Below are 27,399 nucleotides of genomic sequence, written 5' to 3'. Positions count from 1 at the left end.
TTATAGAAGTTGTAAAATTACATGTTGCTTTTACATTGGTCACATTTTATGGTTTTAGAAATGCTTTTTACCTTTAGCCCGGAAATTCATAGCTGCACTATAGAGGATTAACACTTTAGAGTATTGGGTTGCATTTTTTTTTTCTTTTTTTAGCAAAGGGTCTACAGGCTGTTTAGGGTCTCACTACTAGATCAGACTCATAGTGATATGCCTGTTTACAGCCTCCCAAGAGCTAGGATTACAGGTGCAAGCCACCACAGCCAGTCTCAATTGCTTTCTCAGTGCGACCTGGGGGCAGGGTCAGCACAGTAGGCCCAGGGATCGAACCCCTGACCCTTGTCCCTGCTTGCAGATGCTTTAATTCACTATTTGGCTGGCCCTTTGCATTTGTTCTTATAATTGTAATGATTTTTTTTTTTTTTTTTTTTTTTTTTTTTTTTTTTTTTTTTTTGGCAGAACCAGGGATTGAACTCAGGCCCTTGCACTTGCCAGGGAAGCACTTATTCCACTGAGCCATCTCCCTGGCCCCTGTAATGATATTTATACCTTCTAGTTATGTGCTGGTGAGCTTTGGGCAGACCTCAGTGTCTGGTGCACAGCATTCTGAAGGCAGCGTTGCCCTGAGAATTTGGGGACTGGTTCTAGTTCCATCACTTCCTATTTGGAGAATTTCAATTTCATTTGCTATGTATCTTGGGAGAGGTAGAAGTTGAAGGAAAAGGAAAAAAAAAGAGAAAAATAGGTGATCTTTATGGTAATGTCTAGTTGACATTTGGTTCTCTTACATGAAGCATTTTTAAAGCATTTGGGTAAATTCCAGGGAAGGAAGTTTTTTTTTTTTTTTTTTTTTTTCCCAGAACCAGGGATTGAACTTAGGCCCTTGCGCTTGCCAGGGAAGCACTTATTCCACTGAGCCATCTCCCCGGCCCCCTGGAAGGGTTTTTGTTTTTTTTGTTGGGAAGGAAGTTTTGGATAGAAAACTCAACTTTGAAGAATAATCTGGTATAGGGCACATAGGTGACAGAACCTGTCCTCCAGAGCATCACTGGGAAGACACATTGAACAGCTAGCTATTCTATGACAAAGTTCCTCTTAACCACATTTACAGATAGGAGGAATTTTCTGAGAGAAGTGCTTATGGTGATGTTCCAGGCTGCAGCAGAACAGGAGTCATCCAGGGTTACCACTTTCCTTCTATCACTGCTTTGCCAGGCCAGGGGCGAAGCATCTTTAGTGAGTGAAAGCTCCCTCCACTGGGATGTGCAGAGAGCTGTTTGATGAGGCCGCGCTGGGTGAGTGATGGGATTCCTTCTCAGTGCCCCGGATGGCGTGTCTGTGCACCTAGTAGCCTTACTCATTGCAGGAGGACAGTGACCGCTTCCCTCACCTCCAAACTGCCTTAGAGCCTCACCGAGTTTGACTGTTAGATCTACTACTTGAGTGATGACACAACCCTGAGGGGGATACAGAACCACCCTGTATATATCTGTAAAATGGGCATGATTTAAGGTCTTCATAGGGCAGTTCTTAAGCTGAAGCAGCTTAATTCAAGCTGCTGTTGTTTTTAGCAGGATTGTTGCCATAACATCTGAAAAACTCTTTACCACCAGCTCAGTCAGATTTATGTAGCATTGAAAACAACAAAAACATTTCTTTTACATAATTTTGTATTTGATTCATGCTCTGTCTGTTAGTAATAGGAATAAGCATAGTTTGTTTTTACCCAAATGATATTTTTAACATGCTACTTGTAGAGTAGTTAGTAATGTTATACTATTCATCTTTAACTGAGATAGTCTATGAGCAATATTTTATGAAATTCTTAAATTTGTGGAGAGTGTTTGTAAAAACTACTTAGCTAATAGAAGCAGTTTTAGAAATGATCCTATTACCATTGTGTGAAAGGAAGCTTTATATTTGTAACTGATTACACGTGTAATGTGCTTGTTTACCTTCTTGTTTGTTTGTTTGGTTTTTGGCTAGTTCCCTTTTGTGATCATGGCATGAAGCGCTGCCTCCACACTTGGCTGTATCCCAGCTCACTTTGTGTTTTGGGACAGGGTCTTGCTGGGGTGCCTCGGCTGTCCTTGAACTTGTCATTCTCCTGTGTCTGACCCCAAATTGGAATCTTGTCCTTGAGCATGACTCTCATGAGATGATAAATTGAGAGTGTTTTTTGTCCATAATTTTTTTAAAGTTATTTTTCCTAAATATTTGAAAATGATTAAATAAAGTTTTATGTATTAGAAACATCAGGTAGCCTACTACTGTATTTCAAGCAAAATCCCTCTTGTCATTGCTGACAGAGCATCACCTTAGGCTGAATTTTCTGCCCTCATCAAATCAGGATGTATTTGTTACTTAGCTAGATAACTAATCCTTGAAAATACAAATTTCAATACCTAGTAATTGACGTTAAGTGTGACTGCTGTTCTGTATTTTCTAGAGGAATTTTTATGAGAAAAGAGTTAATGTTTGCAATCTATTTTATAGGAAAAGAAAGGTTTATAAACCCAGGGGTTTCAGAATTGTGGAAGGTCTTGTACATACATATGTGTGTTCCTCCAGTGAACGGGGTCCTACAGGAGGAACTCAAAGCATTACATTAAATAGGATTTTCAAAAAAAAATTATTTATCTTATTTTGAAGAGTAAAAACAGAAGCAAGAACAAATAGAAAAAAAAAAATCTCAAATTTTTAGAAGCTGCACCAGACCTGCCCTTGAGGCATCCTGAAGTAGCAAAAAAAAAAAAAAAAAAAAAAAAAAAAAATCCTTCTAAAAAACAAATAGAAAAAAAGACCGAAACAGGGTAATATATAACAATGTCTGTGTTACAGATAACACTGGTTGTTATATTATCTATTTTTATCATCAAATCTGTTGCTCAGGTTAACAGATAAACTTATGCAAGACTGGGAAAATAATTGAATATTGGTACTTCCTTTCAAAACATCTTAATTTTTTTGTCTTTTTTGTTTTAATTTATTTTTAAAGAGAGTATAATAATTGATAAGACATCATTAAGTGGTACACACTTAGAAGACAAAGGGGTAAAAGTACCCATCTGAGCCAGTATAAGGGGCCACCAGTCATCACCTTTAGAGAAAGCAGAGGTTTTGCTTGCTTCTCCCTGTTGCTAGCTGCAACATCGTATTCCAGCCTGGTAGCTGAGGGAGGCCCCTGCCAGGACCAGGAGCCTGTGTGCTGGGCTCACTCCCCTTCAGGTATGGGTCGGGCCCACATTTTAGGGCCGCAAGCCCCTTCCTGTTGCTCTTTTCCATACTGATTCTTTTTACCAGGCCTTTGAATTTTCTCTTACATATGTTTAGTGGTAAAACTTTTTAGTTTTTGTGTTGCGCTCCTGGAGCTTCGCCTCTATTTCCAATAGGATTAGTATACTCTGCTGTTATAACACCAGGTGTTACTAGTGTAACCTGGTATTAGTTTGCTGCCATAAGAAATCACCGACACACTGACTCCCAAGCACAAATATATTGTCTGGCTCGGTAGCACATGCCTACAATCCCAGCCCTCAGGAGGCTGAGGCAGGAAGATTGCCATGGGTTCAGAGTCAGCCTGGGCTGCATAGTAAGTTCAAGGCTGCTCTGAACTGTATATATGTATGTGTGTATATCTATATATATCTCAAGACCCTGTTTCAAAAATAAAACAAACCAACCCACTAATATGTTCCTTTAGGGTTCCAGAGGCCCAGTCCAAGATCATTTGTACTGAATTAACAGTATGGCCACAAAGCTGGTTTTCCCTGACAGCTCCAGGGGGAGGAATCTATTTTGTTGCCCTTTTCATTTCCTGGAGGCTACCTGTATTCCTTGGGCTGTGGCTACTTCCTCAAATATGTCAACCTTCGTTTCTTTTATCATGTGACCTTTGTCTGTAGAAATTTCCTGTATTCCTCACATACAAACTCTTAAGCTTATTGGCCCCATCTAGATAACCCAAGACCGGGGATTGAACTCAGGACCTTGTGTTTGCCAGGCAAGTGCTTATTCTACTGAGCTATCTCCCCAGCCCCCAAGTTCCATGATCTTTAATTTAGTTGCATTTTATTTTGCTGCCTACCATACATACCTGGAAACCTAAATTTTATATTTGCAATGGAAAAATGGATCCTAGTAGCATCAGGGTCTGCCTGTGTGGATGTTTCCGAGGTATATGCAGACTGACATTGGACTTGGAGAAGTCTCAGCCTGGGTCTATCACCTTCGTCCTGGACCCTCTCCTCATCATCGACCCCCCTATGTGTTCGGCCTGATGGCACCACCATATCTGCCCTATTCTCACAGCAAGCAGTTCCTTTTATTATCAAGGCTTTTCCAAGGAATTAAAAAAAAAAAAAAAAAATCCGTCCAGTAAGATTTGCTATTTGTTTCTCAAGGCCTTTACCTTTCCTACCTGGGCTCCTACTGAAGTGACCTATTTTTGTCTTCCTGCTTCACATCTTCACCCCTTGAGTGTTTCTTCCAGCTGGCAACTAGAAGTAGGCACTAAAAATGAAAATGAAAGTGTGACCACTTTTAAAGCTTCTAGGTTCTCATTACTGATATATAAGTCTAAAGGTCCTTGGGGTAACATAAAGATGTCCCATTCTTCACTGCAATTGGGGATTTGCCTTTCTTTTTAGCATTGAATATTGGCATTTTAGAAGTCTACTTTGATGGATAGATCCTAGTGGTATTATTGGGTGGTCAACCTGTCCTTAAATATATTATGTCTCTGTTAATAATCATCTTACCTGCAGTGGACTTTTCCTTTTCCTGACTGCCTCTACCCATTCCCATCTCTTCCCCTTAAAAATCTGCGTATTTTTCTGCTTATTTTTTACAATACATAATTTTGTGGATTGTTTCACATCAAGCATAAAAAGATAATGCAGACTATTTACTAATTTTCCCATAACCTAGTAATATCAATAGCTTCATGCTTTTTTTCTTTTAGATTTTTGGACATTTTTATAGAAAATAACTGTTCATTTTGTGTATATAGTCCTGACTATTTTGTATTTCATAAAGGTTCTTTTCCATTGCCATTCTTTTTTGTCTTGTTCAATTTGCATATTTTGTATCCATACCTTCTTCCAAATGTACTTGGGTTAAATACATCTATGGAGTCGTGAATTTTAAATATTTATCCTCTTAAAATTTTATTTATTTATTTTTGTACCAGGGATTGAACTCAGCACCTTACTCTTGCCAGGCAGGCACTTATGCCACTGAGCTATCTCTCTAGCTATTTGATTATTTTGTAATGTGTTAATTTATGTGGTATAGTTTTTTTTTTTAAACCTTTTCATCTATATTCATGTTTTTAACTTTCCTGAGATATATTTGCTGTGTTAAAATCTGATCAGTTAACTCCAGTGTCTGGGCCAAGGGTAATTCTGCTTCTTTGGTCATGGTCGGTTATGTGGCTCTGTCTTTTCGTATATCTCATAATTTTATGTTGCATGCTAAACATTGTGTATAAAAAATGCAGAGGTCCAGAAAAATATCTTCCTTGTCAGAATATATCACTCTGCCAAGGGCTGTGCTGAATTGAAACCATTTGCTTACTCTTGCTCTTCTAGCTTTCTAGGTTTCTAACCAAGAGGCTCCTGTACGCTACAGTCTTACTGTGTAGTGAGCTCTAAAGCAGAGACTGCACTGCTTGCCTTTCCAAAGCTCCTTGTGTACATTTGAAACTTCCCTTTCTATGTAATTGCTAGATGTCCAGTGAGAAATCCCTGTGTGTACCTGCAGCCTTTCCAGTGCCCCCTGTAGTCGTGCATCCTCTGCACAATCCAGTCATTTCCTTCAGGCCTTGCACTGGGCTTTGCATGGAGCTCTCAGATGGCCACAGAAGACTGCTCACCTCCTTGCAGTTCTTTGCTAAGCCTGTCTCTGTTAGCCTAAAGCAAATGAGTACTGTTTGCTCTCTGACTCTTTTAGTTGCCGGGTAACAGAGCTCTTGTCTGTTAGTAACTACTTTGTGGCTTTTGAAAGTGTAAGCATCATTTGTTTTTCAACTTCAATTTGAGTGTTAAAAAAAATGTGTATTTGCTTTTGAGTGTTGATATATCCACTGATTTGTAAATGTATTCTTTTCAGTACCCCTTCTTTCGTGTTTTACCGTTTTGCCCTTTAATTTTTAGATTTAATTCTTGAGTTGATCTTGTAAATTGCCTATGGTGAGTTGCTCTATTGCTTGTATTTAGAATCCCGAGGAAGTTACTACTCTCAGAGGTGTCTTCCTGGTGTAGCTCGTTTTGGGTTTTGAGTCTGTTACAAGATCTTATCTCTTCAGTTTGTTGGGGATGAGAATTTGCTGCCTGCTTGGCCCAGCCTCTGGTTCTTTTTCACTGGCCACAGTTTATGATCCTTAGACAACCTAAGTCTTGGAATACCAGGAAGAACAGCTGGTTAGAACAGTTATGTCACTTTAGCTAAAGTAGTATAGGCAGCAATAATGGTAACATCAAACAGCCTAGAAAATGACAAACTGAGGTGACCATTAATTTGCTACCTTTAACTGTATAAGCTAGATATGTGGTTATGTAACAAAGTCTTAAAACAGACCAGAAAACTATATGCAGTATATGAGTCCTTAATATATCAATTTTACCTTTAGAGACTAAAATTTAAAAGGGGTTAGGGAAAAAATAGAGAGGTATAAGAAAAGAAAGAGATTAGAAGCAAGGCTGGAGGACAACAAGGGGGTCATACAAATTTTGGAAACTGGTATAGAAGATAGGAGAGAAAGAGGGAAAGAAAAAATTAAAGGAAAGAACAGAATCATAACCACAAAAAGGCTAGAAACCACGTTCACACTCATAAAAACAAGATCAAACAGTGAAGGAGAAAGCACAACAAAATCAAACAAAAAAGAGAGAACAAATATCCACTTCTATGTTTGTGTCTGTTGTCATTCACTGGTAGACAACGTGTGGAGACAGTTCCGGTTCATGCCAGTCTATCCAGCAGGCCACCAGTAGCTTTTTGGTGAGGAAGTGGATAATCTGGGTGAGCCTACACCTTCTGGCTGAGACCAGATTCATATGGCCTGTAACTGTCAGCTCATCTTCCATGGGCCTGAGCCCAGCCAGGAGCTGCTAGGTGGGCCAGCAGCTGCTCTGAGTTCTGAGCTCAGTCAGCCCTTCTCCAGGGTGAGTTCCAGCCAATCACTGTATCGTGCTGGATGACTGAGCATTCAGCACTCACCACCAGCCAGGGTACTGCTTCATGTCCACCTCTCCCCTCCACTGCTGCATGTCTCTCTGTGGAGGTCTGGGGTCGCCAGTAGTCACCCTGTGTCTGAGGGAGTGAACCACTCCTCCTGTGCAGTGAGTCCTAACTCAGGGAGAAGCCTCTACTGGCTGCCTCCTTCCTCACTGAAGCTTCTCTCTTCACCCTCTCTGTGGGCTTCTGTTCTTGTTTCAGATCCTTCCTGGGCCCAGGGGCCCCGTTTCCCTCCTTCTTGTCTTCCCTGAGTTGCTGTATTCATATCACATTGCTATGTCTCAGTGTCTGGATGGTGTGGCTCAAGAGAGGCTCTTTCCTTGCTGCGAACCGCTCCTCCATCTTCCTGGAAATCTCCTAATCTTATTTTTTAAGACAGAAAATGTTTTCTTTGTATATATATATTTTTTTCAGTTATAGCCAATAGGATTTCTCTGTATATTTACAGATGTGAACACATAATTTTTGTTAGGAAAATATCTTCAGACTAGGAGTGGACAGAGATAGAGAATTATATATTTGTTTTTCCTGCTAATTTTGTATCTTTTTCAAACAAAAAAGAGAGACTAAAAGTCCGCTTCTATGTTTGTGTCCGCTGTCACTCACTGGTAGACAGTGTATGGAGGCAGTTCCAATTCATGCCAGTCTCTCCCAGCCACTACTGGGATATCTACTAATATATAACAAAATTATATATATTTTTTCCTACTAATTTTGTATCTTTTTTTAAGTCTTTAATTATTTTACATTCATCTGGGATCAATGATGGAAATTTTATTTAATGTTGAGATTTCATAAAATTCATGAATTAATTTGAGGAAACATGTTTTTTCTGTTGTTTTATTTTTCTTACCTAGAAAAATATTCACTTACTCATTTTTATGTTCTTCAGTCAAGATTTGTTATTTTCTGTATGTACATTCTACTCATTTGTTATAAAATTAATGTACAGATAACTGATTGGCCTGCTGGGGATTGAACTCTGAGCCTTTCCCAGCCTTTTTTCTTTTTCTATTTTAAGACAGAGTCTTGGTACATTGCTAAGGTTTTCAGCCTCTAATTTGTGATCCTCCTGCCTCAGCTTTCTGGAGTACTAGGATTATAGATGCACACTGCGACACTCAATTCCTGTCAATTTTCATCATCCTCACTGCCCCCTTTTTATGTGTCCACTACATGGCATACCCACTTTAGTCTGACTGCCTACCCTATTTATAATCAACAGTTTGTCTCTGCCTCTGTCCACTCCTACTCTTAAGAAACTTTCCTAACAAAAATTATGTGTTCACATCCGTAAGTATACAGCCCTGCATGCCAGGAGCTTTCTGTCTCTCCTTTCCTCTTTGTCGTAGGCCATGTTGTTACTTTGCATATGTGTGTACATTCTCTGTTCTGGCATCTGCCCTTATCCCCCTGCCCGTGCCTGCCAGTATCATGTCATCAGAACTCTTAGTTCAAGAGATCTGTTTATTGCTATATAACTTTGCTAGTCGATTTAGATTTTTAAGTGCCTTGTTCAAAATAAGGATTGATAACAGTACAGTAGCCTGATTCATTGACCTGTTCATTCCTCCAGCTGCTGTGTTGATATACGGAAGTCCTTGGTCATAGCACCCCAAGGAGGATCTTGTGAGGAGAAAGAAATAGATTATCATGGGGAGTCTGCCTTGTGCCTGGTGTAAGCTACATGGTCTTCTAAACACATTCTCAATTAACTCTAGAATAATTTCTCTCCTGATTTTATAGATGTGGTGGGGGGCTGCCCCTTAGCTCAGTTCTTTAAGTGGCTGCTTCCACAAAGCAGTCAGCTCAGGTTGCTGTGGTTCGATCCCCACAACTCAAGCCAGCCAAACCTGCCCTGAAGGCATTCGGAGCCAATAAATAAATAATCCTTCTGATTTTATAGATGTGGGAAAGTGAAATAACTTACTTACCCAGATTTCTAAGTGGCATAGTAGGGACTTGACCTCGAATGTTCCTGATCACACAGTCAGGGAGCACACAGTTGGAAGATCTAAGAATTCTAAAAATTTTGTGTTTAGTGCCTTGAAATTTTTCCTGATAAATAGCAAGCAAGCATGGTAAGGATTATGTTCTAAACCTAGAAAATAAAATAAAAAAATTACTAATTGTCTTCAAACCTAGAGATTCCATGTCTTTTAATATAAATTCATGTATTTCTGTGTTCAGAATCCTGTACTCTTCTTTAGATTGTTTTACTAGTAAGTTAAAAGAAGATGCATTATATTTCCTGTAAATTTTTTTAAAGAATACAAAATAGTGATAGAAACAGCATTATATATTTCCTAATTGAAATAAACTTTTAATGTGTTATCATTGATTAAATATCAAAGCTTTGTTCTTAACTTTCTCTGTGACCTTGGATGTGTCATTCCCCCCTATCTTTACAAAAGAATTAATTAGCTGTTGTGCATCTTTGAGCAATCAAGATAATAAAAATGAAAATGTTCTGACCAAACTCTGCAACCTTATGTTAGTAGGTATGATTTATAAGTGGTAAACTCTCCTAGTGGGATTTTTCTGCATTATTTACTCATCATTCATTTAGTCAAGATTATTCTGCACCAGGTACTGTGATAGACGCATGAAGTTATAATTATTTTTCATATAACATTTGACTGCTTGCTTAACTGGCTTTAAAATGCCCCTTATGGAGGACGTGAAAACATTTTTCACTTTAATCTTCCTTATGCAGTCATAAAGATAGCCAGTATTTTAAAAATGTTTTCCTCAGTTATTGTTTTTGGTTACCTAATACTGTGAGGTCTTAAGACAGACTCCTTTGTATATATAGCAAAATTTTTTGTATTCCATTATTCCCATTTGTGAGTTCTTTTCACAGCTGTAATGTACTTGCAATGTAAATAGGTTTTGGTTCATCCTGAGCTTCCTGAGGAGAGAGGCTCTGTGGGAATCTTCAGTACAGCTGAGAAAAAAGTTCTTCACATTTGAATTTAGAACCCAGGGAATCTCTGCAGGAAACTCTAGCTGCCAAAAAGACTCATATACTTGGGTGTGTGTGCTGTGGGTAAGAAGATGGCTCCGGAGTAGAGACTGAGTTCTGAGCCTGTTGTAGTACCTCACTGTGCTGACCCTCATTGGCCTTGTGGGAGGAAGGGAAAGATGTTCCTCATAGGTTGCTGCTACAGTCCTTAGGACTAGTCAGTCATACAGAAAGACTGAAGGATATTCTCAAGGTCCCACTGGTCAAGGGGCATATTCCTTCCACTCCATTCTCCATCCAGTCCTTCTAGGAAGGCAGGAAACTAGCATGGTATAAGTGTGTTGTTAACATCCTAGTGGGCACTGATTGGGTTTAACTCAGAGAGAACCCTCAGGGTAACTTCTGCTAAAGGAGTGAAAGAATTCTAGATATACACATCCTCTGTAGAATCTTCGAGGACACAACTACATTTACAGTGGAATTCCAGTTTTTTCATAAATTAATTCCCAGTTTGACATGAGCATACAAATGTCTTTCAGTTTCTCTCTATTCCTTTTTTGTTTGTTTGTTTGTTTTTCACTAAAGTACAATATATCACCTTCAGTCTTCTGATGGAGCCAGAAGGTAATGTAGTAAGTACTTTTTTCATGACATCAGAGTTCTTTTTACAAATTTAATTGAAAGCTTCCTATAGCACCAAGTTGCCAGGGGCCAGTGTCGCTGATAAATACCAGGAGCCTAAGACATGACTTGATGACTGGTAATAGCCAAGAAGCCAATGCTAATGTAGAGGAATATGAAGGAAAACAACAACAAACTTCTGAGCTTCCTAAGCAGTTGTTCCCTAGCAATGTAGAAGTTAGCCTTCCACTTTTTCAACATGTCAGTGGTACTCTTTAGTTAGTGTGGATCACCTATTGCTAATTTTCAGTAAGTAAGTGATATCATGATATCAGATTAATTCTTGTTGGTTTCATTCATAACTGAAAGTCTTCAACTCGTGTTTGGGACTATGGACAGTATAACAGATGTTTGACTACTAAACAAAATAATGACAATGAAATTCAGTTAATTTGTGATAGTAAACTTGTAAGGGAAATATAATTTATGATTATATTTCTCTGTATTCTACTTAAAATGTACTTGGGAGCTTCTATGTCAGATTAATTTGTACTGTTATATATTTGAAGAAGATGGTGTGAATCTAATTCTATCACAATTATTTTCTTAGTGCAGCATTAAACTCATTAGATACTCTACCCATTTAGTTTTTGAATAGATTGTTGCTATGATAATTACATAATCCTTCAGTACAGTAGAAACATCATTATGGTCAAATATGAAGTAGCTACTAAAACGAAACAAAATAGAACCTAGTTCAGAGCTTACTATAAAATGATCTGTGATACAAAACCAAATATATGCTTAAAATTATTATTTGTTTTAAGTGTGAATCATTTTTATAATTTTCTTTGGGAAGGAGTTAGTATCCTAGACGTTTATTACCTAATTTATCTCTAGGGTGCATTTTACATTTTATCACAGCCTCATGACCAGTGCTGTGCAGTGGTGCATTCAAAGAACGCTGCAGCAGGAGTTCCAGGTTCCATTTGGTGCAGGTGCCTGCATATACAGAGTTAGAAAATTGGCCTTATTTCAGTTGCCTGGACTTTTTCACATACTGAGTTTGTAAATCACTTGTCTTTGGTAAGGGATCTGCATCTTTGCTGCAGAGGGCGAATGGCTGTAGCCTGCTTTTCTTTCGTGGTGCTCAGTAGATGTATGATGCTTCCCCATTGGTAACACTGACATCATAATTCCCCTGACAGTTGTGATGCTCCAGGTGTGTTTTGGGTGGGAAATCAGTCAGGCAAAATGTGGACTCAGGCAGGGATCAGTGGGTGGTGCAAGTAAGTTGACAAATCTATCACATGAGCACAACTGTCCAAAGGACACCATGCTCACTCTGGGTGACAACTGCTTCTGTGGACAAATAGGAGTTTTCAATCATGGTAGGAGGTCTCAGGGCTCTTTCCTTTGTATTTACCAGGTGACTTCCTTCATCTGTTCCTTTCCTGATGCAGTTGAATCTCAGTGAACATCAATGATGCATGTTAGATCTTGTCCTGCTTCCTACGTGTATAGACCTAACAGGATTAGGCCATCCTTATGATTGTGTTGTCACCTTTCATACCTCAGAATTTGTTTAAACCAAAGTGTTTCTTGTGATAAGCACTTTAAAATGTTTCATAGGTTTTGTCATGTCTTTACATTTGTTATTCATTGCTTCACTTTGGTCACTGTAGGTATTCATTTTATTTCAGAATGATTTGCAATGCACTTAAATCAACACATTATAGGAAATATGTAGTAAGCTTTCTGGTGTATTGAACAGATGTTAGCTTACTTCTGCTATCTACAGCTAGTGGATATTAGAGGGAGAAGAGGTTATTATTAACTAGTTAGTCTGCTTCTGAAGTTACAAGTTGGCCTAGGAAAACAAAATATTTCAGATCACGAAAATTATGTCCTAGTGAAACAATGAGTAATGCTGCTAGTCAGACATCCTCTTTGAAGCGCTGTGATTTATTTGGAGATTATTTGATGCAAATTGATTATGAAATAAAGTCATAAATCATGCATAGGATTTGGATTCCATGTGATCTGTCACATAATTGTGTAGAACAGTTTTTCTCCGGCAAAGCCATGAAACTGCAGATATGGCAGAGTTGTGGTAGTGAGAAAATCAAGGGTGTTGGTTGATTCAACAGAGAGTTATTTGAATGTCACATTAAGAGAGAAGTGCAGAAAAATTATGAAGTCTTCAGATATTTCTTACAAATGCAGTTATGTTTAAGACCATTCTGTAAAAATTAAATGTTAGATAAAGGGTGTCTTAATGTGTTAGTATAAAATATTGGAAAAATTTCTGCCAAAAATCTTTGTTCACTCATTTTTTTAAACTAAAAATTATATGTAGTGATAAGTATCATCTGAATTTATTTTATTGGTCTTCATTTCCTTTTCCTACATAAGTCCCCATCAAATTGTTTTTCACCTATATATTATAATTAGGCCCTCATTGTCAGGGGTTTATTACAAATGATCCTTTTTTTCCAAAAATAACTTTCTTAAACTGTAAAGACCACCTATATAAAAAACACACATGAATTAGGAGATTCTGACAATGTAGCAATACAGTTTTCTGTGGTCTAAAACTAATGCTATATTTTAATTGGCATTAAATAAGGCTAAATTGCAAGCAAACTAAATTTTGTATTCAGCAAAATTAGGCAGGGATCGTGGTATGTCCTGTAGCTTGCTGATTTCTTTAGACATATGACTGAAATCATATTTGAGTACAACAGTTTCTGGGATATGGAAAAAGTTTACTTATAAAGCTATGAATATCTTCCATTTATAACACTTTTTTTCCAAGTGCTGGGGTTTGAACCCAGTGCCTTTGCACAGAGCAATATGCCTAACTCTTCCATTTTTTATTGAGTTTTGAGACAGCTTCTCACTAATTTACTCAGTTGCTTGCTGTGGAGCTTGTGATTTCTCCTGCCTCAGCTTCCCACAGTGGCGGGCCTGCGAGTGTATGCCACCCCAGCTGCCCCATTTTATTCTTTAGCAAGTGCTTTTGAGTCATCATTATCCTCTTTGTATTGGCACTATTTTGATTAAATTGCTTGTCTCCTAAAAGTTCTATCCGAATATTCCTTTGAATTCTCTTCCATGTGTTGGCTGAATGACTGCCTATAAACTAAAGTCGTAGAGTATGAAAAAAGAAAATGTTTTTTTAGATTCCACTAGTGACACAGCTGTTTTTTGCAGGTACCTTGTGGTCTTTAATCCTTTAGAACAAGACCGAAACTCAGTGGTTTCAATCTGCGTGAGTTCCCCCAAGGTGCAAGTGTTTTCAGATTCTGGAAAGCCTGTGGAGGTTCAAGTCAGTGCAGTTTGGAATGATGCAATCACTGTTTCAGGACAAGCCTATGAGGTATGTTGTGGATTAGAACATTAAAAGACATTGTTTAAAAATCATAGAGGTAGTATATAGCTTATATGTGTGTGGTAGGCCCATGGTAGGTGCACTGAACTGTGTGCTGGTATTTGTCACTGATGGCAAACCTTTTAGAGCTTCCGGTGGTACAGACAGCCTGTGCCATAGGCCCACCACCTCTGCTGTATGTGAAGATAAGACAGATTAATTGGCCAGTTAAATGACACTACAGCTGCTGTTTCTCAAATGTTGACATCATTTTTAATAGGTAAATTGCATATTATTAGTAGGTAACATGGTGTTTGTATAGTGTGTGCTGTATATCTTTTTATTTTATTTTGTAAAAATTTTTTATTCATCTTAATGAGAAAAAAAGATAAAATAGCAGTGAAACAGTTTCAAAACAGATTAGTAGGACAGTTAGAATAATTAGTATATTGCATATTGTTGTCTTAGTAGTATTCGGAGGACAAGATGTAGAAATGGTATCTTGTCTAAACAATATTAGTACAAGGCTTTCTTCTCATTGAACTAAGAGAAAGTAGCTGTATATCTATCATAACTATCTTGGCTGTGTGTGTGTGTGTGTGTGTGTGTGCGCATACATCTTTTTAAACATGTACATTGTTATCTAGATTCTGAAGTAATAAAGTAGGTATTACTCATGAAGTTTTGGACTCTTTGGTCCATTTAATGGTAATTATGCATACTGAAGTAGAGATAAGTGTCCTTTTTAATTTTGAGTAGTTTCAACTTTGCATTACGATAGTGTCATAACACATCCTAGAAGGTGATTTCCTAAGATAATTAAGATATTTTGTTGAAATGTAATTACAAAAATATCTAGATGCATGTAATAGATTTTTTATGTGGGTGTGTATTTTTTTAAAAGTAAGCAGTATTAAACAACCTCTATCATCAGAAAGGTTAAACATTAATAGAGTGAAGTGCAATTTAAACTGTCCTTCTAAAGACACAGGAGCTCTAATAAAAGTTATTTCTGCTTGTCAAAAGCTGTTTCTGGCTGCTATTATAATGCATAATCTTGTAGCTAGAGAAAGTTAAACAGATTTTAGTCAGATTTTATAGGAAGCATCCAATCTGAAAAGTGGAACAAGTTCTGGAAGGAGAGGCATGTGCTACACTGCGTCCACCTTCCATGCCCTGTTCAGTGCCTGCTACGCGCAAGCAGTTGGTGGCCGGTGCAAACTGAACTATTGTGTTTAATGTTTGTATAATCACATTTACCATTTTAATATGCAGAATACCATTTTACAACATGATTGTAATACCTAGAAACAATCATTGTTTACAATAAGCTATTTCTTTGGTAAAGAATTTCCTCCTTTGGGGCATTTGCTAGGAACACTGTACAGAATGAAAATCTTTGCCAGGTACTCATCTGACAGGGGATGTATATCTAGAATATATAAAGAACTCAGAATGCTCACAATCAGCAAGACAAAATAACCAATGAAAAAGTGGGCGAATGAATTGAATAGGCACTGTTCCAAATAGAAGTAGTTCAAATGGCCAGTAAGTATGTATAAAAAAATGTTCAGTCTGTCCGGGGAATGTTGAGATTCTATCTCACTTCAGTCAGAATAGCTGGTATCAAGAAGACAAAAAGCAATACGTGCTAGCATGGATGCAAGACAAGGAGCTCTTGCAGCAGTGGGAATGTCAATTAGTAAGGCCACTATGCAAGTCATGAGGGAGATACATCCAGGAAACTGAACCTGAATCACCATTCGATCCAGCTGTAGCACTCCTTGGGAGGTTGCTGAAAGGACGAAAGTTGGCATACTCTAGAGACAACTACATACTCATCTTTACAATGACAGATTTGCAAGCACTAAGCTGTGGAAGCAGCCTAGATCTTCCTCCAGTAGATTAAAGAATAAAGTATGGTAAAGAGAAACAACAATATTATGCAACCAAAAAGAAGAAGAAAATCCTGTCATTTGCAGAAAATTAGTTGGAACTGGAAACTGCTATACTACGTGAAATAAGCCTGCCTGTGTCAAATAGTGCATGTCTTCTTTCATATGGAGAATCTAGAACAAATATAAAATAACTTGTCTTGGTCACATATTTCTTGCATTGCTGAGACAAAATACCTGACACCTAAAGTTCAAGGAAGAAGGTTTATCTAGCTCACAGTTTGTGAAGCAATCAGCAGACTCCAAGGCAGGGTGGCATGGCAGAGGAGCAGAAGACAGCAGAGAGGGCAAGAGCAAAAGGGAGTGAGCGAGCCTCTTTTTCTCCTTATATTGTGAGCAGGCTCCACCTTTATACTCACAGGATTCTGCCCCTTCCTCTTGAACAGGCTCAGGACGTTTACAAAGTCAGGATGCTGGTCCCTTGCTGAGTCCCTTCATTAGGCTTCTAAATTCATCAAGTTGACAAAATGCATCCACCATTACATAACTTTTCTGAAGAGAGAATGCCTGAAAGGAAAACGGATACTTTTAATGAAGAAGAAGTGGGTGGGGGAAGAGAAGAAAAGAGAAAGGGCGTGGTTGGAGGAGGAGGATGACCAAAGTATGTTACAGTGTATCTCTATATGAATATGCAAAATATAGCCCTCTGTTCTCTATAACGTCTATAAACTAATTTTTAAAAAAAGCTACTGTAGAAGAATTGAGAATGGCCATGTAGTTTCACATATGGGATTAAAACTTCAGTGCCCTTGATGACCCTGCCAACTTTAGGTGACTGCACCCCCTGCGAGATATGGGTGCTGTCCTTGTAAGTTATCAAAGTGTTTCTGCTCTACTAGGACTAGTATTATGTCTTGTTTTGAAAAAGCACAGTAGTTTGTTGTTTTTAGCAAGAGTATGAATCACTTGTCCTTCGGGATCCAATGCTTTTCTCTAATAAATTGTCTTCCTTATCTTTCACTGAAGATTTCTTTTCTAGCACATACACCACCGTTGGGGCTGACAGTGTATAAGATTTTAGAATCAGACAACTCCAATTCACATTTGGCCGACTATCTTGTGTATAATGGTAAAACAGAAGAAAGTGAAATTTTCAAGATAAAAAGCATGCCAAATACCAAGGAAGCTATAACTCTGGAGAACTCTTTTCTGATGGTACAATTTGATCAATCTGGGCTTATGGAGGTATGTTCCAAATAATTTTGGAATTTATGGATGGTTCATCACTTTTGCTACATGTGCAGATAACTGTATAAAGGGGGAAAAGTCTTTTCAACTAGGATATGTCACATGCTGTTCCTAGTCCAATGAGAAAGAAATTGTAAATGTTGGAGAATGTTTGTAGATATTTTGAAAGGAATGTGATAGAAAAAAAAAATGCTTGCTTAATCTAATAATAAAGAATTTAATGTATATTTGGCACAACACTTTAATTTGTGTAATGTAGGCTCATTTGTATTTTTTTTTTTTTGTACTTTTCAAAATATTAACCCATGCACATTGGAGATAAATAAATTTGCTCTTTCTACAGAAAGTTTGACCGGTATGTTTAGAATTCCTAATTTGTGAAGCTCTTTGTTCTTTGATAAAGAATGTTCTGCCTTTCTGTTTCTGCTGTTTTAAGTTATGAAGCTAAATATTCAATTAAGGTCTTAAATTAGCATATTCTGACTTTTTAAAAAAAATTGGTGTGTACATGGTATCAAATGCAGCACTGTTAACATTTTAGTAGTGAGTTGCTTTGATTTTTTTATCTTTAGAAAATGATAACTAAAGAAGATGGGAAACACCATAAAGTAAAAGTGCATTTTTCCTGGTATGGAACCACAAGCAGAAGAGATAAAAGTGGCGCCTACCTCTTTCTCCCCGATGGCAATGCCCAGGTGAGTGGTGCTGATAAATGACATATTGAAAAAGTGTGAAAGCAAAAATAACAAGTGTGCCTCATTGGTTTATCATTGGTTCACCTGTTGGGGAGACGATTATGGCTACTGTATTATATTTACCCTTACTGATGCTTAGCAAATTCGTTAGAAAAACAAATGTGTGAGAGTTCTGATGTGATACTGCAAGGAATGAATACTGTGTGTGGATAAGGGCTAGATTTGACTTAGGGTAGGGTCCTGTTGCAGTGATTGATTGATTATGTTTTTAGTACAGGGTGTCACTACACCACTTGGACTCATAGTGATCTTCCTGTTTTCAGCCTCCCCAGCCCCTGGAAGTACAGGCGTGCACCACCATGCCCACACTTGGCTGGCTCAGCGTGCTGGGGGGGTGGGGTTGGTGGGACATACTGTGCAAAGGATCAAGAACCCCAGTCCCTGCGCTTGCCACGCAGGTGCTTAGTCTATTGAGCTATCTCACCGGCTGATGTTTTATGTGTATAGAATACAGCATAGGTTCACATGCTAGATATCCCTCTGGGAAACATTGTCCACTGGGTGGGACATTTTCTCTTTAACGACTTATTAAAACATTTCCCCCCCAATTTTGGCCATAAACATAGTGCTTATGAATTCTGCAACATTTTAAAAATGTAGAAAACTACAAAGAAAACAGTAAAGTTTACCAAATGGTCCACAGCCCCTGTGAGTCACTTCCAACATTTCGTTGTATTTTTCATTTATTTTTTAATGCATATCCTTTCCCCTCATTCTCAGTTCTTTCTTACTGGTCTTTCATACATTATTTTCCATTTGTAAGAGTAAGTCACAATCTGATGGAAACATAATCTTAATATACATGGTTGTATTTAGGAATTTTCTAATGTCACATACATACTTGTAATTTTTCACTGCTGTGACATTCTAATAAGCTTTCTTTGCCACATTCATTTTGTGAAGTTCTGATTATTTCCTGAAAATAGCTTTTTAGAAGTCATTTTGTGCTGTGCGTGTGGCCTTGTAAGGGTTTTCGATGCATACTGCTTATCTTCTCTTCAGAAAGATTGTATAAATATTAATTCCTGTCAGTGTTTTCTTTAATAGTTCTACCCTTCCAAGCACTGACAGCCATACTAAAAGCTTTGCCTATGAAAATAACTTAACTGAAACATAGTTTTGATTTTCTTAAAAAAAAATGTACTTGGTACAAGATTTCACTACACAGCTTGTACTTGTAGTGATCCTCCTGTTTTCAGCCTCTCCAGTGCCGGGGTTACAGGTGTGCACCACCGTACCAGCTCTTGGTGTCCAGCTGAGTGTGCCCAGGGGTGGGGGTGTTTGAAGCTGGCGTGTATGACATACCGGGGATTGAACTGTGGTTCCTGTGCTTGTCTAAGCAGGTGCTTAGTCCACTAAGCTATCTTGCTGGCCCTTATTTTTAGATTTTTGACTATTGGTTAAGTTGAGCTTTGTTTCTACATTCACTTGTCTTTCATATTTTTGTGTGGATTTTCTGTTTGCATTTTGGCCTCATTTTTCTATTGATTGTCCTGCTGCTCTCTAAGTCTTTATGTGGGGTGAAATTAAACTCCCTATATGTTGCAAAATTTTTTACTGACTATATCATTTAATTGGGTCATTATTTTTCTAGTACTTGACAATTGCTGAGTGCTCAATTCCATAATTTGTTCTTTAGAATTTCTACTTAGGGGTGCTGGGGAGATAGCTCAGTGGAATAAGTGCTTGCCTGGCAAGTGCAAGGGCCTGAGTTCAATCCCCAGTTCCGCCAAAAAAACAAAAAAACAAAAAAAACAGAAAAAGAATTTCTACTTAGATTTTACAGGTTTTTTTTAAAGAGTACAAAATGATAAAAGAAAAAGAAAAACCAAACATTAGAAATGATAAAGAATTTCACTAAACAAAATAAGAATTTGACAATGCTTGATGTATTACATAATATTATCTTCAAATTAGTGGTTTAGATTACCGGATAATAAACCTGCAAAATTGAAAACAGAAAAAAATTAAGCATTAACTGCTCCTTTCAGTAGACCAGCAAAAATGCACAATACAGTTATCCAAGCTATCCTGCACATATACATAAATATATCTTTTCCCCTTCTTTCTTTTGTCCTTTTCCTCATCCCAGCTGTTCCTTCACTGTGAGCAGATTCTTTCCTTTTCACAGCACCCATTATACCTTTCACATTTTATTTACATTTTCTGGTTCTCGCACTAGCGAGACAATATGATGTTTGATATGTGGGTCTGATTTATTTCACTTACCAGTATGGTCCCTAGTTACGTCTATTTACTATAGGTTTTCTACTTTTGTACATTCTTTCTACTTTAACACCAATTAAATATTCTCATTAAAGTTTAGTTGCCAGGGAATTCAACTGAGAAAGTTATTTTAGCCTACAATTTAGGAAAGTCTGAAAGCAAAATCAAGTGTTAGATATTTAGAACTCTGTTGACACTAAAGACTCCAGTGCAAAGAATTAAAGGTAGTAAGTTACAGCTCTTCACAGGCATTCCCAAATGGGTACTGAATTTTGGTATAAACTATCTTAATGTTTTCTTGCTTTCCAACTTTTGTTGTTACAGGTATTATTCTAATTGGACTTCATTAATTTTAGAAGGGTAGTTGTGTTGTGGAATATTAATTCATGTATGATATATTAATAGTAAATTATTTTATGTTTAAATATCTGTAGTGTAAGAAAGACAAATAAAATCCTAATATATTTACCCTGAGAAAATAAGATAATATTAGGGAGCAACATGACTGAGTGTATCAAAAAAAGGTAGGAACCCAGAAATCATGTCCTGATTCTCCATCTTCGCTCTTTCCTTTCTGGCTATCTGATTCTTGGGTAAAGGAAGCTGTCGATGTGGACTATTATACATTTTATTAATTTACAAATATTTTTCCAAAGAGACTGGAATAAAATGAAACAGTTCTGAAAAATCTGACGCTGCCTAAGTACTTCATATTGGAGGCCTCGCTTTTCATGCTGTTGTTGAGCTGAGCTGTCTAATAGTTAAAATATAATTCTTCATAAATGCTTTAAGTTTACTCTTGGATCACATACATTTTATGCTTTATTTCCACATTTTTATGAGTTTAGATTCAAAATATTGAAAACTAAACAGGGTTTCCAAGTAGATTCTTTTCTCCTATGAATTTGCTTAATATGCAAGGACTGATTTCATGTACAAAGGCAGAGTGTTCTATAGTTTAGTAAACTATCCAGATTGAACTATTTCTGAATCTTGCTTTCCGTGTGCTTGGATTACTCCCTGTCACCAGCCTGGTAACCCACCCTCACCCTGGAGCATTAAGGGGCCTTGTTATAATAAATGTGTGCCTGTCAAAATGCCAGTGCTGTGGAATGAGTGTTATTTCTAATAAATAACTGTCTGTATGATAGAAAAGATTTTTAAAAGAGATTTTTATAATTGGGAAGAATATCTGTTAATCATCTATGCCAATCAAATTGTAAACAATTGGCAAGTTTTTAATAAGAAAAACCTTACATTCAGTTTTTGTATGTGTTAAAATAATTTAATTTCCCTGTACATATCAATCCATATGAGAAATCAGGATACATACTTTACAGTATTTACCTATTTTGGGATATTCAAGTCAGTTCAGATGGCAGATGCGGAATTCCATCACTAGTGAAATGTTTAAAACTTATAAACAAAATGTGTCATTAGAAGATAAGAAAATAATTTTCCACAATGGCATAAATTGCAAATAACTGAAATTATAACTTTTTAGATTTCAGGTCAGTGTTTGGTTTTGAAATCTGGACATGGTTAAAAAAACAAAAACAAAAAAGTTGGCCGAGTTTCTATGGTTTGTTTTGTTTTGTTTTTGTGATGTTGGGGATTGAACTCCGGACCCTGCGCTGCGCTTGCCACGCAAGCACTTATTCTGTTGAGCCATCTCCCCAACCCCTTGTTCTTGTTTTAACTACACAGGGATCACATGCATATTCCGATCTGTGATAAGCTTTAGTTTTCATTTGAATTGAAAAACTAGGGTGATATGTTGTGTAGTTTGGGAAACTAATAAATATGCCCTAGAAAATTTGAGAAGTTAAAATATTTTTGCTAAAAATGTCTTTTCTCCCACAGCCTTATGTTTACATGACACTGCCCCTTGTCAGAGTGACGCATGGAAAGATTTATTCTGAAGTGATTTGCTTTTTTGAACATGTTACCCATAAGGTCCGACTGTACCACGTACATGGTAAGGAAACATCATTGTGAACCATACTGGCTTCCAGATTCTTGCTGTTTTTCCTTGTGTCATTTTTAATATATGAGTAATTAACTTCTAAAGATGATTTATTTTTTTAAACTTGATTTCGTATATGTAATGTGACTCAAAGTCTGATGCTCAACCTTAGAATAGTAAAAATGATAACACATTTTACTCCTTAACATGTATATGTTCTTTCTTTTGACATACTCTCTTGTGGCAATACAATTATTTGCTTTAGTCATGATCTCATTTGCTAAAAACTTTATTGTTTAGACCTGAAAATAACATGATGGTTTTGAGTTTAAAAAAATTAAGATTACGTTGCATACAACTTTCAGTGAGTGGTTTCAGCAACTAATTGAGAAGTATACACAAAGCCCTGCCTCCTAGGTGTGGAAAGTACTGCAGGAGCATGTATCCCAACAGTGTAACTCTAAAAGAAGCATATTCTAGAAGAGTCTTATTTGCTCATAGCCTTTTAGCTGGTGGAGTATAAAACCAGCCAATTGTCTTTTGCTTTTAGAGTACGGAGCATCATCATTATTACACAGAATGATAGGAAATTGCCTTTTGATCCTCTTAGGAGCATAAACTTGGGCAGTTGACTGATCATCCTGGGTGGAGCTATAGTTCCCAGATGTCCACAGTTGCCGGAGCCTGTGGGGGTTGATTTTGAATTAGAATGGAGTATTTTTCCAACCACAGATTGGATTTCACTAGCCAGGCTGTTTACCCCAGGTTATCACTCTCTTAGAAAATGACCGTATAAAATGGCACAGTAAGTTATCTTTGCCATCAGCTAGGCTGAAAGAAATGAAAAAGGGGAGAATGACCTTTCCTGAAATCTTCATAAAAGTAGAAAAGTATTCTATAAACTAATTACAAACTGTGTCTATCAACAGGCACATTGAATTGGTTTTTTAAACCTTTTTTAATTTTCAATTTCATTATTTTTTGCCCTTCTTAGAATGTTAGGTCTGGGCTAACTAGGTCAACGTCCCTGATCCTCAGGTTGGGTCTGCAGGTGAGAATAATCAACCCAGATGCTAACTTTGTGTCCCATGCGTGTAACTTGTAAGTTACCTGTAATCACTGTATACCTAAGGGAAAGCCTGTAATGCTGAAATAATCTTTTATTGAGTTTCCCAAAACCTCTGTGAGTCAGAAATAGTTTTTGCACATCCGTTGGTGTATTCTTGCATAAGCCGCCCCTGAAAGCACTAAAGTTACATTTTTGGCTATCACCAAATGTTTCTTTTTGTTGGATAGGAAAATAACATCATGCAGAAGAGGTGCTCCTCTATTTGTAATTTTGCTCAAAACTGCTGTTGTTTAGTGGGAAAGTTCTTTGAGTGCAGTGTGACCAATGCTTTGGCACAGACTGATGTCATCAGGTTTATCTTTGTTTTTCATTGGTTATATTTAGAAATAGGCGGTGCCTCAGAATAAATGCCAGCCTCTCAGTCAAGTGTATTTGCTTAATTGCTTTTGTTTTTATTTATGTCTGGTTGCTAATATCACTGCATCTCTTAACCTTTCATTCGGTTATCTGGGACCCTTGGTACTCACGTCACAGGGGTTTTGTAGAAGGGAGAGGGCTGTCCTCTGCTGCTGGTAGCTGCTGTCAGACCTCAGTGGCCGATTTGAAAATTAATAGACCCTGACTTGTCTGCTTATTTATTCCAACAGACTGCACTAATCAGAACTAAATAGTCGTCATCCTTCTCCTCTCTCCCTGGGCTGCCAGACAGCTCTTCACCATGAGTGGGGGCCACAGAGATTCAAATGGTGGTGGCCCTCCCAAAGTGACAAGACCGTTTCTGGTACCCTCATGTTTCCTGGGCTCTCAGTCTAGCTTATTTCTATCCATGTGTTTGGCTTCTTCTTTATATGTGTGATAAATTTATTTTCTTTCTTCAGGCATTGCATCTCTAGATCATTTCTTTATCATCCTTCACGTTCTTGGAAAGAGGCTTAAACTTGAGGGACATGGCCTCTTGAGATACTCTCTCTTATCACCAAACTGGCCAGTCTTGGCAGCCTTGGAAGTCTTGGCTCTGACCTGTTTTCCCTTTTTGCAGTACTCACAGTCTGCTCATTAGTTACAAGAAAAATATTTTTGCATTCAAGATATCATTTTGTTCCAGTTCTTATAATTTCCGCAAGCCTGACATCTAGGTAATTGGAGGTATTTTTTAAAATGAAGCTTAATTAAGAAATAGAGATTGTTCTGGATAGGCCACAAAGAATACAGTATTACTTTCATAAAATAAATATGCATACTTCATGTTGCCTCTGGATTTCTTAGTGGGTAGAATAGAGATGGGCTGAAGTACATTTTGGGGTCAACACTAGATTTTTGTGCTTGATAGCAGAAAACTTTAGAAGTCTGTAGGAAATGACAGACAATTAAGTGTAAGGCAGAGTTAACTTAGAGTATTTTGCTGAAAGAGTGGTTTTTTACTCTAGTTTCCTGGGTTAAATTTGAAGTCAGAATATACAAACTTAACCTAACATATAAGCCCTTTTTTCCTTTTATTCCTGAGCATTTATTCTTTTTTTACAATATGAAAGTAGTTGGGGGAGATGAGACACTAGAATCACCCAAGGGACTATCTTTCAAGCTGTGGCCCCTCCCATGTGTACATTCCAGGCCCTCTCAGCTCTCCCACCTAGAGAAGACTAGCTGCATTGTAAGATTTTGCCTTAATTGGTAGACTTGGTGATTGATTTTCATGGGACCTTCTCTTTGACATTGCCTGAGGACTCTTACTGGCTGGGCCTTGTTCATTGGGGTGGTAATGAAATCACTGTTCTTCAATGCCATAGAGATACAGCAGTGAAGTCTTCAGTGTGCTTGAACGTAGGTATTCTGACAAGCTCAAAAAACAATTTTCTGGGCTGTGGTTATGAAGTGCTGAGTTATCTGTATTAAGAAATAGCTAGATGCGCTCTAATATTCTAAATTTTGGCCTCCTATAAACAAGGTATCTGAGTCATTGATTGGAATGCTTCCTCAAAAGGTGATCTTTTGTCTTAGGTGCAGAGAAAACGTCATGCAGCTTCCATGTTTTTGTGGACTGGCTTTGAGTTGTACTTCTGAAAATAACAAAAGTGTTTATTCTCACATTCAGCTTACTATTTTTGGACATATAATTTTGCTCCCTCTAAATGGATCAGATACAGTTATTAGATGACTGTTATTGACCAAAGCCTCTTTGTTGACAGTATCAAAGTTCTGATCTAGAAAGAAAGGAAAGTTAGAAAAGAGAAACTAAATTTTTTTGATTATTCATGGTCATTGCACTCGGTTACTGAACTCATTAATTATATGAAAAATTTTATTTCTCATTAATTAGGAAAAAATACAAGACGAGGTGGCATATACTTGTAATCCCAGCACTTGGGACAGTGAGGAAGGAGGTAGCAAATTCAAGTCCATTGGGAAATTTAGCAAGACCCTGCCTCAAAATAAAATAATTTTTTAAAAAGAGAAAATAGAAGGCCTTGGGTTAAATCTCCAACACTCCCACATCCCTCTTACACAGAAGTTAATATTATAGGCGATCTTTATTGAGTGTGTCAAACCTTTAGGATTCATTTTATAAAAACATTCTTTCAAAAACTAAAGTATTGCAAACATACCCTTACAGTCCTCAGTCTATTTGAGCTGCTGTAGGCCTTTCCCCAGCCCCTCGCTAAGATAACTTTTTGTTCAAAGTAAGCCTTGAGAAAAAACAAAATTAAGAACAAAACTCATGCAACACTTCCCAAATTATATAAACCGTTTGGTCATTATTGAGCTTGAAAGAAACTGTTCAGAGGCTTTGGCCCAGCTGTTCCTTTGCTTTGGTTATGGTATCTAACTCTAGTTTCTCTGCCTATGTTCTTTCCAGCTTTGAAAAAATGATTAGAAGTATAACAGAAAGATTATCTTTCTAAGCATCACTTAAGTTATTAAAAATAAATACTTTTTATTGCATTGTCACTCAGATACCACATTCAAAAGATTTCTAGAAATATTAAATTAGAGGAAATCTTGCACTCACTAGCCTTAAGTGCTCTGCAACTTTAGAGCTATTTCAGAGATTTCTAGTGAAATATAATTCTTGCCTTATGTTAGGTTAAATAAAAAATCCATTTTATAGGACACATAATTTAATGAAATACCCTTCTGAAACCATTTTATACCCCCTAAAATATTAGTTTGTGGAAAAACAGCATTTTTTAAGGGGATACTGGGGGGAAGGGAGAAATTATTTTTTCTTGTAATATAATCATCTTTTATTAAATTGAAGCTTCCAGTATTACCAAATGGTCTATTTTAGCTTCCTTTGATTAATCTTGAAGAAGATGGGACATCCTATAAGCAAAAGCACCCGCACTGGCCTGTGTTATATTTGGTACTACAACTCCACAAAAAGTACATAGCTGGTAGTAACACAGCGTTCCGTAAGTGACATTACTAACCGTGGCTTCGTTTGTCTTCAGAGCTGTAATTATTAGACTTTAGTGCCCTAGTTTTCTGACATCAGCAGCTACTTTAAAGAATTAGGTTGCTATGGGTTACCAGTGAGTCATGTACATTTTCACTGGCACGAGGTTCTGGTCCCAAATCTGTAAAAATATCCATCTTCTAGGTTTTTTCCCCTTCAGGACTATGTTGTACTAGGTGAGTGATTGAGTAAGTATGTGTGTGTAAACCATGTTTCAGCCTTTCAGGGGAATGTCGTAAATGCAATACTTTTGCCCTGTTTTCCACCAGCGTATTACAAAAGTACTGTATATAATGAATCTTGCTGAAAGAAAGTAAGTAGCCTGGGGGTAAAACGTAATGAACTGCTATCAAAGAGCATAGAAGGAAAGCATGTCCACTGACTGAGATGACTGGATAATTTCTTTGCATTGGTATTGTTAGCAAAGAGAGATGAGGAGTTTTTCTCTGAGCAGTTTTCAGTATGTAACTCTTTTTTTTTTTCTTTTTTTTTTATTGACATCAGTTATTTTTATTTTAAAGAAAGAAAAAAAAAACAGTGGTACAAAATCTCAAAACAAGATTTTTGGAGAGTAACAATGGTTAGTACATT

At 37.3% G+C, this 27,399-nt stretch overlaps 1 protein-coding gene across 1 annotated transcript in view; it reads left to right on the top strand.

Moving 5' to 3' along the window:
• Window positions 1-27,399, top strand: part of Man2a1 (mannosidase alpha class 2A member 1) — a 173,520-nt gene that overhangs the window by 103,327 nt on the left and 42,794 nt on the right. Inside the window, exons 13-16 of the mRNA XM_004625404.3 lie at window positions 14,039-14,204; window positions 17,117-17,335; window positions 17,911-18,033; window positions 22,183-22,297. Coding sequence (XP_004625461.1) covers window positions 14,039-14,204; window positions 17,117-17,335; window positions 17,911-18,033; window positions 22,183-22,297 — 623 coding nt within the window. The remainder of the gene's footprint in view (window positions 1-14,038; window positions 14,205-17,116; window positions 17,336-17,910; window positions 18,034-22,182; window positions 22,298-27,399) is intronic.

This window comes from Octodon degus, unplaced genomic scaffold (assembly GCF_000260255.1).
Source record: "Octodon degus isolate 3935 unplaced genomic scaffold, OctDeg1.0 scaffold00009, whole genome shotgun sequence".
Taxonomy (NCBI): domain Eukaryota; kingdom Metazoa; phylum Chordata; class Mammalia; order Rodentia; family Octodontidae; genus Octodon; species Octodon degus.
This window is presented reverse-complemented; position numbering and strand designations above follow the sequence as displayed.